A 16,343-nucleotide genomic window follows, 5' to 3' on the forward strand; every position below is an offset into this window, starting at 1 on the left:
ACTTTTTACATTTGTATTGTCAGTGCCTACCTTGAAAAGGTTTTTCTTTCATGTGTTGGAAGATAAAAATGGGGGAGGAAGAATTAAGGAAACCTGTTGAGGGTAAAATTGAAAGCTTATCATGGGGAGACATATCTTTACATAGATGACTAATGAGTTAAGTACTGGTGTGTTGGTTTTGGCAGATTCTCATTTGTTTTGTTCTAATCCAGAGCTCGTGGACCCAAACCTTTTCATCCAGCCCATCACCGAGGAACGCGCTTCCCGCACTTTGTACCGCATCGAGCTCCTGCGCAAAGTGCGGGAACAGGCCCTCAGGCACCCCCAGCTCTTTGAGAGGCTAAAGCTGTGCCAGCCAAACCCTGACCTGCCCGTCTGGTGGGAGTGTGGGACTCACGACAGGGATCTGCTTATTGGAGCTGCTAAGCACGGAGTCAGCAGGACAGATTATCATATTCTTCGTGATCCTGAACTCTCATTTATGTCTGCCCAGAGGAACTATAATCAAAACAAAGTGGCTCTCTCAAGGACTTCTACTCCACTCTTGCACCAGTACCAGATGGCATTATCTGCTTCTCCTCTTACACCTCAGTCAAGACTGTCAGATGCTAAAGTGAATGCTTTTGAGGACACAAAAGCTAAAAATGAAAATCTGAAAGAGGATCCTCAGTCTTCTGAAGAGGAATCGATGTCTACAGAGGAGACACAGACAATACTGAAATCGGAACCTTTGAGTCCCAAAAATGGCACCCCAATACAAATGTCAGACCACAGACCTAGCGTGAAGGCTGAGACAGACAGACGCATGGTGGCAGCAAGGACAGAGCCTCTGACGCCAAACCCAGCTTCCAAAAAGCAGAGAGTCAGCAAAAGGGGGTCTGACTCCAGCTCTGACTCAGACTCTGACTCAGATAGATCATCCTGTTCTTCCAGGTCATCATCTTCCTCCTCTTCGTCTTCCTCATCTTGTTCCCACTCTCGATCTGGCTCTAGCTCTTCATCATCCTCATCTTGTTCTTCAGCATCTTCATCGTCCTCCTCGTCGTCCTCATCGTCATCGTCGTCATCATCATCATCGTCTGAAGAGAGTGATAGTGATGAAGAGGAGGCACAAAAACGTGGTATGTGTGTAGTCTTACTTCTGCAGTATAATTCTTTACTGAACTAGTTTATTCTTAATGGAAAAATGTCTTTAAAAGGCTTTTAGATCCCACAGAAGTTTACTTTATTAAACATAATGTAAATAAACATATTTGCTTGATTCTTCCAAGTGAGTTGGAAGAATTTCAGGAATACTGCTTTTTGTTTGCTCCATATCAGAGCCTTGGTGAGGTACTTAGGCTGTGTTGTGATCCCTAAGCAAGGTTGCTGTGCATGTGGTTCATGTGTGGGAGAGTGGAATGGGCAGCATTTTCTGGAAATATACTCTGTGTGTGTGTATCCCCTATTATGGGTTCTTTTCCTAAAAAGATCCTTTAGGTTTGTTTTTTCCACTCTTGCTCACCTGTCTATGTAGCTTCCTCATATGTTCTTTCATAAAACCTGCAAGCTTCCTTCTGTCCAAACTCGAGTGATGTCAGCTGATTTCTGTTGTGAATTTTAGTGCCCAAACAATGTTTTTGCACTGAAAATTTTTGTACACTTTAAAACTTTTCAAAAAATTCACTTAAAATAAAACCTGCTTAGCCAAGACTGAGGTGGCTGCAGCACATAAGACCGTGTAACACAGACACAGTGAAAGCTTCAAACTGGAAGCAAAAACCTCTGATAAAGTGATTTAGAGTTTTTAATAACCCAACCATTCATTATATAATACACTCCTCACTTTGCTGCTGTGAAGTGGCCTCTATTTCCCCCACTGAAACTCAGAATATGGAAGGATTTCTCTATGTGATACAGACGGTAATAGAGAAGGGAAGAAAATGAAGGCAGCCAGTGGGACGAAGAACCTGTTTTTTTCCAATGCCTAAGAGGAAAAGGCATTGTCTTAATCAGATGGGTCTCCTTGTCCATGGAGATGACAACTGGAAACCATGGGGTTCATTTGCTGGGGAAATGATTCCTGAGCAAGTAAAATTCCGCTTCGAGAAAATTACTAATATGCTGCTGCCTAGCAAGGAAAGGACTTTTTTAGAGGAAGCAGTTGGTGTGCAAACAGTAAAACAGTGACAGCAAAGGAATGCTTATATAACATAAATATTCAGATAGATATTGTGGTTACCATAAGTGTGCTGCAAGTCCAAATATTAGGCTTGTTTTGTACCAACTCAGTCTGTTTAGGCAAATAATCCTGCCTTCCTCAGACTGCAGAATCTCATAAATCAGTTGGCCTTTTTGTTTTGGAGGGTTTTTTTTTTGTGGTTTTGCTGTTAGTTTGAAGAGATGGGTATAGGCTGAAAAGTTCACGTAAGTTAATCTGTATTTTAATTTTAAGCCCAGGTTTTATTTCATTGGTTATTCAATGGCAATGACCCTTTGGCATACTTTCCACATTTGAAGCATCTCTGGAGGGAGTGCTGGATTCTATCAGATGACTCAGTACAGAGCTATTGTTGAGGACAAATCTAATTTCTGAAGAGCTGCCTCTCTTACTCCTTGTGCTGCTGTAGTAGTTAGATTTTCAGGCAACACATTTTTTTGTTGTTTGAGACTGTTTCCCCTTGTCATAGTGAAATTTCTGTTGTCTGAATGGAGGCAGAAATTAAATACTAATGATGAAATATAAGAAAGCCAGAGGACACACTGGAAAGATAATAGGGAAAAATCCTCAATGATCAAAGATTGAACAACTGAATTATGTAGGCACACATGTTCAAGGCATGGAGCCATCCAGTATTCCATGCAGTAAATGAAAAGGTTCTTTTAAAGTACTCTCCCACTGGATTTCCCATGTGCTGGTGATAGACACCTTTGCTTTCAGTTTAATTCTATGCTTTAGTGAATGTTGTCTTATCAATTAAATATATTAAGTGATGATTGTCTGTTAGATGACTCTGAAGCATGTCTGTTTCCAGTAGCTAAATGTTCAACATCTTCAGCTTCCAAATACTAGCAGGAATATGTGTGGAATTAACATCTCTAGAAAATGATCAGCCTGAAAAACCTAAGAGATTAATTCTTCAGTTTAACTTTGTGTTTGGACTTTCTCTGAACATTGTTGTGTGTGTTTATTCACCTAGACCTCTTACAGTGAGTGTCTCATTCCCTTCCAGCATAATGATTTTGGTGGTTTTATTTAGCAGAAGGAACACCACATATAAAAGCCTATGATGAAGAGAGTGTGGCCTCTCTGAGCACCACACAAGATGAGACACAGGACAGTTTCCAGATGAACAATGGGACACCAAACTCTGGTTATCTCCTACAAGGTGGATACATGTTGGCTGCATCGTACTGGCCAAAGGCAAGTTCATAATGCAACCTTGAAAACCAAAATAGTAGTTGAAGGTGCGCTCTAACATGAATGTTCTGTTAAGTATGTTAAAACCAAGAAGCAGGGTCAATAGCTGTAGGATTTGAGCTTCAGGACCTTTTAGGTGTTGTTATGTTGACTCCTGGAACATGCATTTAAATCTAGGTACTGCTTTTCATAATTTTTCAAGGGGAGTGTAACTGTAAGGTCACAGGTCCTTGGCACATTGTGAAAAATGACATTCAGAGTGTAAAAAGTTGACTTGTATCAAATATAGCAGAGAGCCTTGAACTGAGAAATAAGTGTTTGCTTACAGAACTTGTAATTTTAGCAAATTTATTTGACAAATAACTGTGAAATGATCAGAAAATCCAGTAGTTTTTGTAGTCTTCATGTACTTGGCCGAGTTTACTGGGACTTGAGAACTGTGTATTACAGAGGTGTGTGATTATCTGTGTTTGGTGCCCAAAGGATGGGAATGAGGAGTTACGTGGTTTTGGAAGCTAAAAGGAGACATAAATAGTCATCTGTAGGTTTAGTTTTATAAATGCTATTTGCTGTGTGTTATGGTGCTGCTCACAGGTTCAGATCCTGCTAACAGTGAGTCAAAGCCACACATACAAATACTGCTTTGGTAGTTACCACATCTTTCCATTAAAAATCAGGGAGATAGTGTATTTCAGTCATTTGCCAGACCCTGCACAGATGAGAGAAATTACTTATTTGTTTGGAGGCACATAGTGAAGTTAAGTACAGAAGTGCTTTCACAGATTTACAGTGGATCAGTACAAATCCAGGAACTTCAAAATCTTCAAGTCCAAGTCCAATGATAAAAATGTTGTCATTTCCCTTCTCTGTAGAATTAAGAGCTAATACCTAAATGTCACAGTGTTGGTAAGCATTGCTCTTACAGAATGACTTTCTCCTGTTTCAGGACCGTGTTATGATTAACAGACTGGACAGCATTTGTCAGACAGTGCTGAAGGGAAAATGGCCTTCAGCCCGAAGGAGCTGCGACAGCGCCGCCGTGGCGTCCTTCTACACCACCAAGCTGCTGGACAGCTCAGGGGCAGCTGCAGAGTACAGTGAGCCCCCTGCACCCACACCCCCTCTGGCAGCTGTGAAAGAAGAATATGAGCAATCTCCCCAGCTGGCAAAGGTGAAGAAGCATGTACGAGAAAAGGAGTTTACAGTGAAAATCAATGACGTATGTTTATTTTTATTGCCCTAGGACCTGGTTGCGATTGCGGTGTGCGGCATGCTTTACCTGCAAGTGGCTGCCTGCTCTCACTCTCACTTCTTCACACACTTGTTTGTGGGTATTTGGGTCTGCTGCTTCTGGGCACTGAGTGTTTGGGGTTTGGGTTTGGTTTTTTGGGGAGGGGGTTTTTCTGTGTTCTTTTTTTCTATTTTTTTTTATTTTATTTGCTTAAGCCACTGGAAGAAATCTTTTTTTTCTTTTTTTTCCTGAATTGAGTTTTTGCCATGCTGATGCTTCCTCAGACAGCTTGTTTTATGCTGTTTCTAACAAATCTGGTTAGTATAAAAAGGTATTTCTGCTGCTCAGCTTTTTTTTAGCATTTCAACAAGCACTTTATTATTTCATGGTCTTTTAGAGGATTACAGGAAAATTTCCTGGTTTAAATGCAGGGTAGAAGCTTCAAACATTTTGTTTATCTGAAGTTTGAGACCTATTTGTAGCACATAAAAATATGTGACTGTTTGCTCTTGTAGTTGGGTCTAGGACTGGATTCAGGAGGTAAACACCTTACCAGGGTCTGGATTTTTCAGTTCAGATGAAATTTCTGTTCATATTCTGGTTTTACATGGAAGAACAAGATTGTACAAGATCTAACACAGTGTTTTCATTCTTTCTCAATTCTGCTGGAGTAACTGTATGTGAAATCCTGATTGTGAAGTAGTTCTTTCTGCTTCAGCAGAAGCTCTTCTAATCCTGGCATTTATTTAACAGGAAGGTGGTTTGAAATTGACTTTTCAGAAGCAGGGACTGTCTCAGAAAAGGCCGTTTGAAAGCGAGGAGGGTGCATTGGGTCAGCAGCAATATCTGGCTCGGCTCCGTGAGCTCCAGAACGCTTCAGAAACCAGCCTTGTCAACTTCCCCAAATCACTTCCCAAATCAGGTACAAAACATGTCAGAAAGGAGAAGGGCAATGTGGTATCCAGTCTGCTGGGTTCTTCTGTTGATGTCCGTGAGCTGGCAATGGAGAGAGATGTTTGCAAACTGCAGCCTGGAGAAATTCTCTCCAGTGTGGAGACATTCTCCAGTTTGGAGCACATGGTGCTTTATCATAGTGTCAATTACTGTAATGTTAATTGAGTAGAATGATGCCATTATACACTGTAAACCCCCTCCAAAGATGATTTTAATAATTATAGAGTGCATCACTGTACGCTGACAGTAATCAGTTTAACTCAGAACTTAATGTGGCTACTTTGTAAATAAAGATGAAGAGTTCCAGATTTATGCCTCTGCCAATTCAGACTCTTGGTGATCTTCCTTGTGTCTCATGTGAAGAGGCCATGGAGGACAATTGGAATCAATTTTTGATTTATAGCCAAAAACTTACAGCTTGTTTCATAACAAGATAACAGTAGGTATACTCTGACAAATACAAATGAGCCTGAAGTGAGGAGCTAACATTTGGATTAAAATATTAGAAGTTATTAGAAATGGGTGCTTAACTTAGACCAGCATCTGCTTAAATTTTGCAACAAACCATTAAGGTCTTGCTAAACATTTGTTTTGGGATGTCTGCCTCTCTGTGTATATGATATCAACAGTTGTCAGTAGCAATAATCCCTATATGGATAAATTTGGAGGGGGTGCAGGGGCAGTAATGAAATTTTCATAGTAAAGTAGCTTTCAGAACCTGATATTTATGATGCTTTAAGCAATCATAAAACAAAGGGCAATTTATCTTAGCTGTTACATGTAGAAATTGCATGCATTTGCAATAATTAAAATAATTTTATTTCCTTTCTGTATTCAGACATGTTTCTCGTTATAAAACAAGCACTGACACAAGTTTGATTGCATAATTTATTAGGTACTTCCAGTCACTTAACAGCCAGTGCCAATGGAGTCATTGTTGACAGTCAGCCTGTAGTCAAAAAGAGACGAGGAAGAAGGAAGAATGTGGAGGGAGTTGATGTCCTCTTTATGAATAGAAATAAACAGCCTAACCATGTAAGTAAACTTCATTCTGTATCCAAAAAATAAGATCAAAATTATTATTATTATTATTATTATTATTATTATTATTATTATTAATGCCTTAACTGAGCATAGCCAGCTGTCCCTGCTCCACAAAAGCTTGTAGTCAAAACTTTCAGGTTTGGGATATTTTTTGCTGATAGTTTATGATTACACAGATTAAAACTGGTGGAGTGTCATTAAATATCAGATAAATACAGCATCAATAACTGTTTTTAAAATGTAACTTGATTTCTGATGATCTTTAACAATGTATTATTAAAAATTTGTTGCTTGACATAGCAACCTTTAGACATACCTCACTGGGCAGTGTCCTGAAGGGATTTCTTTGGCATGAGCAAGTCCTTGTTTGTGAGTGTGTGAGTCCTTTTGATCTGCAAAACTGTGCCTTTCATTGACTCATACAAGAACTAATTGTGATGGCTTGTTTTCAGTGCAATAAAGCAGATGTTTTTAATTTCTCCAGGTTAATCCAGGTATTAACTCCTGCCAGGTTGCTGCAGGAATAAACCCAGCACTCACCTACACACAGTCCCAAGGCGTGCTCGATGCAGAGAGCCCAGTTCCTGTTATTAACCTAAAAGATGGAACAAGGCTTGCAGGTGATGATGCCCCTAAAAGAAAAGATTTAGAAAGGTGGCTTAAAGAACATCCTGGATATGTTGAAGATTCAGGAGCTTGTATTCCTGTGAGTATTTCTTTCACCTCTCCCTAGCTACATAGTACAATAGTTCACATATTGTGTATTTTTGGTTTGCATTCTGTGTTACAGGGAATTATTTCTTTGTTCTTCTGTTCCACATAGAAAAAGGAAAATTTCCATTTCTTTTTACAGTGTGAGGTCTCCAAGCCTTCCTTTTGTCTCACAAATGTAATTGCCAAGAAAAGCAACACCAAATCAAGACATTTGATCTTTATATGATTTCACTTACTATTTAAAAATTATCTAGGATAAGAAAACTCACATTACCTTGGTACTGATGATAGGAGCTGAAAATGTGTAACAGCATATTTAGTGATGTGCAAAAGGATTAAAGAACTTACTGTGGAATGCATCTCATACCTACAGTACAGTGCTGTGGTAGTGGTGTTTGTGTGGGTATGATCTTCTCATGCTGCTACTTCTGAATTTGACATTTTTTAAAGTAAGAAAATCATATGTGTGGTATCTGGAATAACAACCTTCCTTCTCCATGAAGGTATTACAAAGCAGCAGTCATCTTCCAGACAGTTAAAGCATTGTTAAAAACTGAAAAAGTAGTAAAGCAATGGGCAGAGGCATCAGAGAGATGATGTAGTGATGTTTACTGGACTGCTTATTCAATGATTGTGATTAGTGGATAGGTACTGGTATTAAAATATTTCTGAAGTTGAAGTTGGCTTCAAATTAATGCCTGACTCAAGAGAATGCACAGAGATCTTACTTTTAAAAGCAGTTATATCAGAAGGATAATTGGCTTTTTAATTCCTTTCTAACAGAGGATGCAGTTGCACGATGGGAGGCCCAAACAAAAACGACACCGTTGTCGAAACCCCAACAAACTGGATGTTAACAGTTTAACTGGTGAAGAACGTGTTCAGCTCATAAATAGAAGAAATGCAAGAAAGGTATTCATGAGACTGTTCCCATTCTCAGACTCCCCAAATGAAAAGTTACTCCAGATGAGGAACTACACTTGCTAAAATTTTCCCAGTTAACGAATGAAAGGTTTTTGTTTTAAAGCTTTGGCACAGAGCAAAAATTTCAGTTACAATCTTCTAGTAAATCTTTTGCTACTATGAAAATATGTAAGACACAGATAGAAACTTAGCCCATGGTTTATTGAGCTGAACACTTGGTATGGTGCAGTGTTTATGCCATTGACTCAGACAGAAGCAGGGCCACTAAAATAAATGTTCAAAATCCATTATCAAAGTGGCAACTTTGTCAGAAGTTTGAGATTTTTTTGTGATCTTCTCATTACTATTTTTGACAAAATTGTTTTGGTAATATATCTGCCATAGAAACTTGTCCTTTGGAATTGAGGCAATCCTCTGTACTGGATGATTTTGCTTTTTGCTTTTTTCAGTAATGTCTGCCATTTGCCCTTTCTGGATCTACCAGTAGTATTGGCTCAGTCACATTTCTAGGTGAAATGTTGGGGGAACAGGAGAACAAAAGGAGAAGGGGAATTCTTGTGTGAAAAGGCAGCAGTGGAAGATGTGAGGGCAGGTGTTGAATTTTTGTGCAGGTGGTCAGAGTTTGGGAACAGCACAATGCATTTGAACAGGCTCTGGGGAAGGCTAAAGGCAATATTCAAGAAAAGCATGCAGAACATCCCTGGTGTCTGTTGAGCAGATCTGGCCAGATGTGTTTGATGGTGTCTTTGAATGTCAGTGTAGCACCAGAGCAGCAACCCAGGGGGAATCTTTGAGCTGTTGTGTCCATGTAAGGAGCATTTTCCCTTTCCCTGGTGGCACTGCCTGCTTCTCTTTTTGTTAGAGCAGCTACAAGGGAAGCAGGATGGGGTTTGCTTGTATGCTGCTATATTAAGGTCAGGAGCTTTGTCCATCTGTACAGGAGAGCGAGGCAGAATTTGAGTCTTTAATCTCTTCAGTGTATTGAGACAGCAGCTCTGAAGGGGAACCAGAATGGTTGTGAGTCTCTTGAAACTGAGATCTGTGGCTGCTCTTCAAGAGCTGTGCCCTGAGGGATCTTGTCAAAGTTGAAGATCAAGGAATGAAAGATATGATCTCTGTTTACTGTGAAAACCTGTGTTTTCATGGTGGTTTTTTTCCTCTCAGATTTCCACTCCATAGCTGGTGCTTGGATACTTGATTAATACCAGGTTTTCCATGTATAAGTTGTCTCCAATTTCTGTGTATCACCAAACCTGTTTTTTCTCATTTGCTTTTTTAGTTCTGTAATATTTCTGAGTAGTAGGGAGTGAGGGACCAAAAGTAGCCTAGAAAATATGAGTTTAAGTTGCAGTTTATAGAGAAAGTTAAGCAGAAAGTGGAAAATTTTCTTCTTTTTCTTTCTGGATCTGAATAATTCTTCTCATTAATTTAAAAACCTTACTTTCCTGCTTATATGCTTTTATTAGGATATGCTGTTTAGTAACTTTAATTTGGCTTTTTGTGCATGAAAAAAACCTCAGGAACTTAATTCATGATTGCAGAGCCTCTTAAATATTTTTAGAAGTTGACTGAGATGAGAGAATAGGATTTATATACTGAATAAAGGAAAAGCTTAACAGGGTTGTACTTACAACCTTCTTGGTAATACTTGGACCACTGTTCTCTGTTCATGTGGTTGCTCTTCCATTCATTGCATGTCTAAATAAATATTAAGTATTAAACATCAGTGGGAATGTCAAATACTGAAGTCTTGAATTGAGTTCAATAGATGAGTTTGAGTTTAGTAGATTCAGAACAAATCACATACACATCTATCACCAGGAGTCAGCCAAAAGCTGCATCATGCTCCATAACTTGAAGTGAGGCTTTATTTGTACTATGTAATCCAAAAGGTAAAAAAATGAAACAGTGCCTTTTTTCTTATCAGTTGTCACAAATATTGCCTTTTTTCTTATCAGTTGTCACAAATTCACTGACTTCTATCTTCTGCTTCTCAGGTTGGGGGTGCATTTGCTCCCCCTCTGAAGGATTTGTGCAGATTCTTGAAAGAAAATCCAGAGTATGGAGTGGCTCCTGAGTGGGGAGACGTGGTAAAACAGTCTGTAAGTATTTGCAGAATAAGATAACCATGACATGAAATGTATCTGAAAGGAAACAAGGCAAATAGAAAAGACCTGCATGCCAAGAGGTGTGATTTTCGTTTCTGGTATTACATGAACAGCAAACATGAGTCAGTGTCAGCTTTCTGCCAGCTCAGTTCAGTAAATGCTTTGCTGGCACAACTGGAATAGGAGAAAGGGGTGGAACAGTGACTGGCAACCCCAAATTAGAGATTTTGTTGAAGATGCTGTAATACTGTGACTTCTCATGTCTTAAATATAGTCCAGTGGCTTTTAGGAAAGATATTAGCCAAGAAATCATTTAAGAAAGAGAATACTTTCTCTAAAGTTTCAGTTGGGAAAAAAAAATCTTTAAATATTTTTAAATATTTATTTTACTTTTAGCATGCACCTTTGATAAATCAGGATAGTGAGGATATTATCAGTTAGTCTTGCCTTGAAAATAAGGACATATTTTGAACTTAAAGAAGTTGTATTGTGTAGTGTATACCTCTGAATAGAGGTATAAATACTAGCAGAATTACTTTGAGAAAGTAGCAGTTATCTACAGTAGAGAGGAACAGAACTTGAGTTCTGAATTGCTCTGGTTGCATTAAGCTAATACAAATCAGAGTTATTTGCTAGGGAAAAAAGGCAGTTGTACCATAGTGTTGAGTTATATTTGATCTTATGGTTGCCTTTTTAAAAAGGAAATTTCAAGACAACACATTTTAAAGGGAATATTGGTATTCATTGCAATTCTTTGTTGTTAGGTAGGAGGTCTTAAAGTGGTGAAGGGATACTATACAAATCTTAAATAGAAGTACTAAGAATTTAATTCAAATTCAGGTTGATTCTTTATTGGTTTTTCTTCAGTTTATGGATGAGATGAAATATGAGGACATTAAAGAGACACTAGCAAAAATGAAAAGGGCTCAGGGATTGTTGGTCTGTGTGCAATCACACATATTTAACTTTAAATTGGAAACTAATTAAACTGTCAAGTGATTGCTGTGAGATAATATTTCAAAGCAATGCTGGTTTAGATCTTAGATGGAGCTTGCTCCTATAATTAGCTCTATTTGGCTTGATGTGCCAGGAAGCCGTGAAGGGTGGGGTAGCAGAGGGTGTGGGAAGAGCCCTCACAGTGGAGATGGGCTGTGGACATTTGGGATGCGGTAGCACAGAGTCAGCCCAAATCCCAGGGAGCTACTGCTCTGTTTGCTGTTCCTTTGCCATCCCGAAGATCCCGAATCGCGCTAAAGTGCCGCTGTGTCTCTGCAGGGCTTCCTCCCCGAGGGGATGTTCGAGCGCATCCTGACGGGCCCGGTGGTGCGGGAGGAGGTGAGCCGCCGGGGGAGGCGCCCCAAGAGCGAGATCGCCAAGGCCACGGCGGCCGCGGCCGCGGCCTCGGCGCACGGCGTGTCCGTGAGCCCCCTGCTGGCCAACGGGCTGCTGCCCGGCGTGGAGCTGCCCGGCCTGCAGGCCCTGCAGCACAACCTGCACAACCTGCAGTCGCTGCAGGTGACGGCGGGACTCATGGGAATGCCGGCCGGCCTCGCTGCCGCCGCGGGAGAGGCCAAGAACGTGGCCGCCATGTTCCCCATGCTGCTGTCGGGCATGGCCGGGCTGCCGAACCTGCTGGGCATGGGAGGGCTCCTGGCAAAGTCCGCGGAATCCGCTTCGGAGGAGAAAAAGGGAAACGATGCGAAGGAGACGGATGCAAAGAAGGAAAGGACAGAAGACCAAAACACGGACACTGGTGGTGAAAACTCTGTTTCCAGTTCTCCTTCGACATCCTCTGCCGCCGCAGCTGCCAATCCTCTCTCTCTTAACCCTTTACTTTTGTCCAACATACTTTACCCAGGGATGCTTCTCACTCCAGGCCTTAATCTTCATATCCCAGCTTTGTCTCAGTCTAATATTTTTGATGTACAGAACAGTGAAAGCAATGACACGGGCTCAGCCAAGCCCACAGAAGAAAAGGAGGAAAATTCTAGGGTTAGAGATCAGGAAGACAAAGGGGGAACAGAGCCAAGCTCTCACAATGAAAACAGCACAGATGAGGGTTCAGAGAAAGCAGATGCTTCATCTGGATCTGACAGTACATCGTCTTCATCTGAGGATTCGGATTCGAGCGATGAAGACTGACCCCAGACTCTGCACTTAAATTATAAACTGATTTTGAATTTATTCTTTAATTATTTCATTGTAAATAACCCAGTGTTGAGTGCATCAATGATTTACTGACCGAACATTTCAGTATTTGTTTAGAAGTGCAAACTGCTTTCAGAGACGTTTTGCATGTAATATTTCTTGAAGTTCATAAGTTTCTGAACTTGTATGTACTATCAAATACACAATGGTGTAAAATTACAACAAAAGGCATTATAATTTTGTTGGGGGGTTAATTTTATGAAAATAATGCTCAAGTAAGAGCTGTATATTTAATATATTTGCAGTGAACACAGAATACTTTATGCATATTATTGATTTAATTTGAATATAGTTTTACAGCCTCCTTGACACTTATAATTTACAGATCAAAACTCAGCAATAATTTGGGCAGCTAATGAATGTCATGAAAGCTGTAGAATCTACATCACCATCCATTGCTTTAATTACATGAAAATGCTCTAGTGTTGTGATGCACTGCTGTTTCCAATTCAGGTACAAGTGTGTTTAAAAGAAGATAAATTTTTCCCAATTAGCCAATTAAACTGGCTACCTGTTACCTCAGCTGAGTTAGTTTAGGAAGTTTACATTGGTTTCTATTACTTGTTTTCAGGTTTTGTTTTGTTTTTTAAAGACATCCTGTATAGCATGTTAAAATCTGAGTTACTTGAGGTAAGACTGTTGGGGTTTTCTTTCCCCCTTATTGCAGCTGTTCTCTTTGACAGCAGTAAGGGGAAAATAAAGCAAAAGCTGTCTCATCTCATGCTACTTGGCACCATGTAGGTCTATTTAGTTTACACCTTGCAAAGTTTTGGGCTCCCTCTGCAGAATTCAAAGTCCCAAAATGAGGAGTAGTTTCCCCAAGACTCGGAAGAGGCAAACTGTCATAAAGTGCCACTGAAAAGACCTTTCAACACTGCATAATTCATGTAAAAATTGTTTGTTTGCTTTGTTTGTGTAGATTTCTATTTGTGTTTTATGTCATAAAACCTCCTGGAGTTCCCAGTTAATAATGGTAAATAAAGTACAGATAGTTTTGAACTCCTTTTGAGTTTAAACTTCTCTGCAGATTTAAATCTGACTAAACATTATCCAAAATCATTATTGGGATATCACTTCATATATTATGCTGAGTTACCCACTAAAGAAAAAAGCACTTTGAATAGTAAGGAAGACAAATTTATTCCTAGAAACCACAGTAACAGGGCATAAGGCATCTCGTTTCAAGTCCAAATCCTTAGAACCCTTTACTATATAAAATCTGTCTAAGATTTGATGTGTGATATGATTCCTCCTTCTTCTTAAGCTGCTATTACTCTGACACAGTCGAGGCCCAGATTCACATTTACAGAACTTCTGAACTGACTGAGACTTCAGGTGACCTTGGTTACATCATTTGCGGTCCAAGAATAGGCAAGTGTTGAGAGAAAACAGATACAGGTACTAGTGAAAGTCATGGAAAAAGCTTTACAAAGGGATAAATTTAAAAAATAAAAAACAAAAACTGTATATTTTGATATAGTTCTGTTGCTTGCTTGTACAGTAAAACAACTGTGTTGTTTTTTATCAAGAACTTTACCAATGAAATATAAGTTTCTATGTGCAAAATAACTAGCCCCATGATTAGAAGCAGTATTAGATGTAATTACACAATTATACAAGTACCATTTGGATTGTGCTGGTAACGTATTTTCCCAGATAGTATTCTGATTTTTGGCCCTTCATGCAGTGTCTTAGCAATAGTGAAAATCAAAAACTGCCAAGAGAAGGGGGTAGCCAATTTTTCGTCATTAAAAGAAAAAGTATTTCATATTTAATATTTTGCCCTTTGTGTAATATAGCACTTTTATTTAACTAGGATGCATCTATGAAATAGCCAAAGTTTTACAAGCAGTTATTAACTTCATTTGCTGATGGAGTATGTCAACAATACCATCACTTCCCACCCTTCCCCCACAAAACAAGTCCTAAATCTTGTGGCTAAAACCTAATTTATATCAGATTTATGAAATAAAGTATTTTCCTATTATGGTCAAGTAAGTTTGGTTACTGTTCTAGTGATTCTTTCTATGTAATAAGGCAATTACAGTTTCAAGTAATGAAGGCTGGTGTAGACTTGAACATAATTATATTTGGGTTATTTTTCATCAGTTTGATCCAGAGGGGGAAAAAAGTGTCCCACTATCAGCTAAACTATATGCAAATACGGTTGTATAAAGTTAAGGGTTATAAGGAAACCTCAGTAGAATTACACTAATACTGAAGTTAAAATTAAAAGGATATCCAAGGTGATGATAAAGTGTGTGTTGGTAGTTACTAAAAAAACCTTAGCTGTTATTGCCTTGTATTTCTATCCCTTGTTTCAGGCTTCATGATCCAAGTCTTAGTCCAGGTTTTTTTTGGACATTTGCAATATTTGCCAGTTGTGTTCTGTGTAGTCTGAATTTGCTTTCTGTAGTTGAACAAGCGTCTTAAAAAGTCATTTGTAATTTATTGAATTACTTTCTATGATGTTCTATAGAGCAAATGGAAGTTTAATTATTTTTTATTAAACATATTCTTTGACTACCCGTGATGTCGGCCTCAGTATGTGAAAGTAATGCTGTGTAAGGATTAAACGTGGATCTTCCAGCAGCAAAACTCAAGTTTTCAGTGCTAAGTTTTAAAACTGAAATTATTCTTAAGACCTTAAAAAACCCTGCAGACAAGCCAAGGACATAACACACCTACTGCCCAAGACCATGGTTTACTCTTGTATAATTTTACTGGGAATCTAATTCTCTTATCTTACAATCAAACCAGCTGTTACTCCCACCCTTCAGTACTTATGGATGGAAAAGAATGTATGGTCTAGGTTCTGGGCCAAAAGTTGCCTTAATTTTAAATAAGCATGTTGGCAGTGAAGTAAGTATCTTTTCAGTCTTCTTTCTAAAACAAAAAAAACAATTTTGCATTACTTTCCACATCTTTATTAAAGTTTTTAATCGTGTACACAGCACTTAACTATTGCATGTATTTCACACAGGGCACAGACATTGCTCCTGAACCCAAGTTGTCTCCTGCTTGTCCTCTGACACCTGGCATTGCATTTCAATGATTCAGTGGTATCCTTATTTATTTCAGTCTGAATTTTGTCTTCAGATCCTGATCATCCTTTTTGAGCTTCTGCAGATGTGTGCACAGACGATAGAAGTTCACATGTACATGACCTCTGTTCTCAACTTCTCTTTTCCATGGAAGTCCTGCAAAAGCTCTAACAGTATTTTTTAAAATTAGTTTTGGAATCCAGCCGTCTTGGTCTATAAATTAAATATAAGGATCTATTTTTCAGTGGAAATATTCCCCAGAAAGGTGATCTAGGCACTATATTGGTGGTTAGTTTCTGGCACTCCTTTGAAATTTTTCCAAACTGTATGTGTGGGGTATGGTGATTAGAGAAGCCTCTTAACAAGGTGTCCAGGGAAAAGTCCTGTCCTATTTGTTTTATTTTGTGTCTGAGAAAATTATTTGTGCCATGTTATTTAGTAATACATTTTTCATGGATTGCTCAGTGTGACCATGCTGATCACCCATTAAAATGAAGGTTTGATGAAGGTCTAATTCAAGCTGTAGCAAGATGAAATGTGCCTGGTGTTCAGAGTTAATATAAAGGGATCTACAGGGTAGTGTTACATTAACTTATTTGTGACGTGCAAGTTACTAACAGCTACTTTTATAGGCAGGTTCTGATGTAGTTCTATTATACCTATCATTACCTTCCACATGAGCAGGCTGTTTCAGTGCAATGTGGGATTTACACTGC

At 39.1% G+C, this 16,343-nt stretch overlaps 1 protein-coding gene across 9 annotated transcripts in view; it reads left to right on the top strand.

The window, feature by feature from the left end:
• Nucleotides 1-15,109, top strand: part of CHD9 (chromodomain helicase DNA binding protein 9) — an 86,537-nt gene extending 71,428 nt beyond the window's left edge. For 6 of the 9 annotated variants that reach the window (XM_074551213.1, XM_074551214.1, XM_074551215.1 and 3 more), the window contains 9 exons: nt 213-1,121; nt 3,240-3,403; nt 4,347-4,619; nt 5,385-5,553; nt 6,481-6,620; nt 7,114-7,335; nt 8,127-8,255; nt 10,265-10,369; nt 11,651-15,109. In XM_074551213.1, coding sequence (XP_074407314.1) covers nt 213-1,121; nt 3,240-3,403; nt 4,347-4,619; nt 5,385-5,553; nt 6,481-6,620; nt 7,114-7,335; nt 8,127-8,255; nt 10,265-10,369; nt 11,651-12,517 — 2,978 coding nt within the window. In that variant the 3' untranslated portion in view covers nt 12,518-15,109. Of the gene's footprint in view, nt 1-212; nt 1,122-3,239; nt 3,404-4,346; nt 4,728-5,384; nt 5,554-6,480; nt 6,621-7,113; nt 7,336-8,126; nt 8,256-10,264; nt 10,370-11,650 lie in introns of those variants that run through there. The other 3 variants (XM_074551217.1, XM_074551216.1, XR_012582506.1) reach the window with 3 other exon arrangements.
• Nucleotides 15,110-16,343: the final 1,234 nt, after the last annotated feature.

Source organism: Zonotrichia albicollis, chromosome 13, assembly GCF_047830755.1.
Source record: "Zonotrichia albicollis isolate bZonAlb1 chromosome 13, bZonAlb1.hap1, whole genome shotgun sequence".
NCBI classification, from domain to species: domain Eukaryota; kingdom Metazoa; phylum Chordata; class Aves; order Passeriformes; family Passerellidae; genus Zonotrichia; species Zonotrichia albicollis.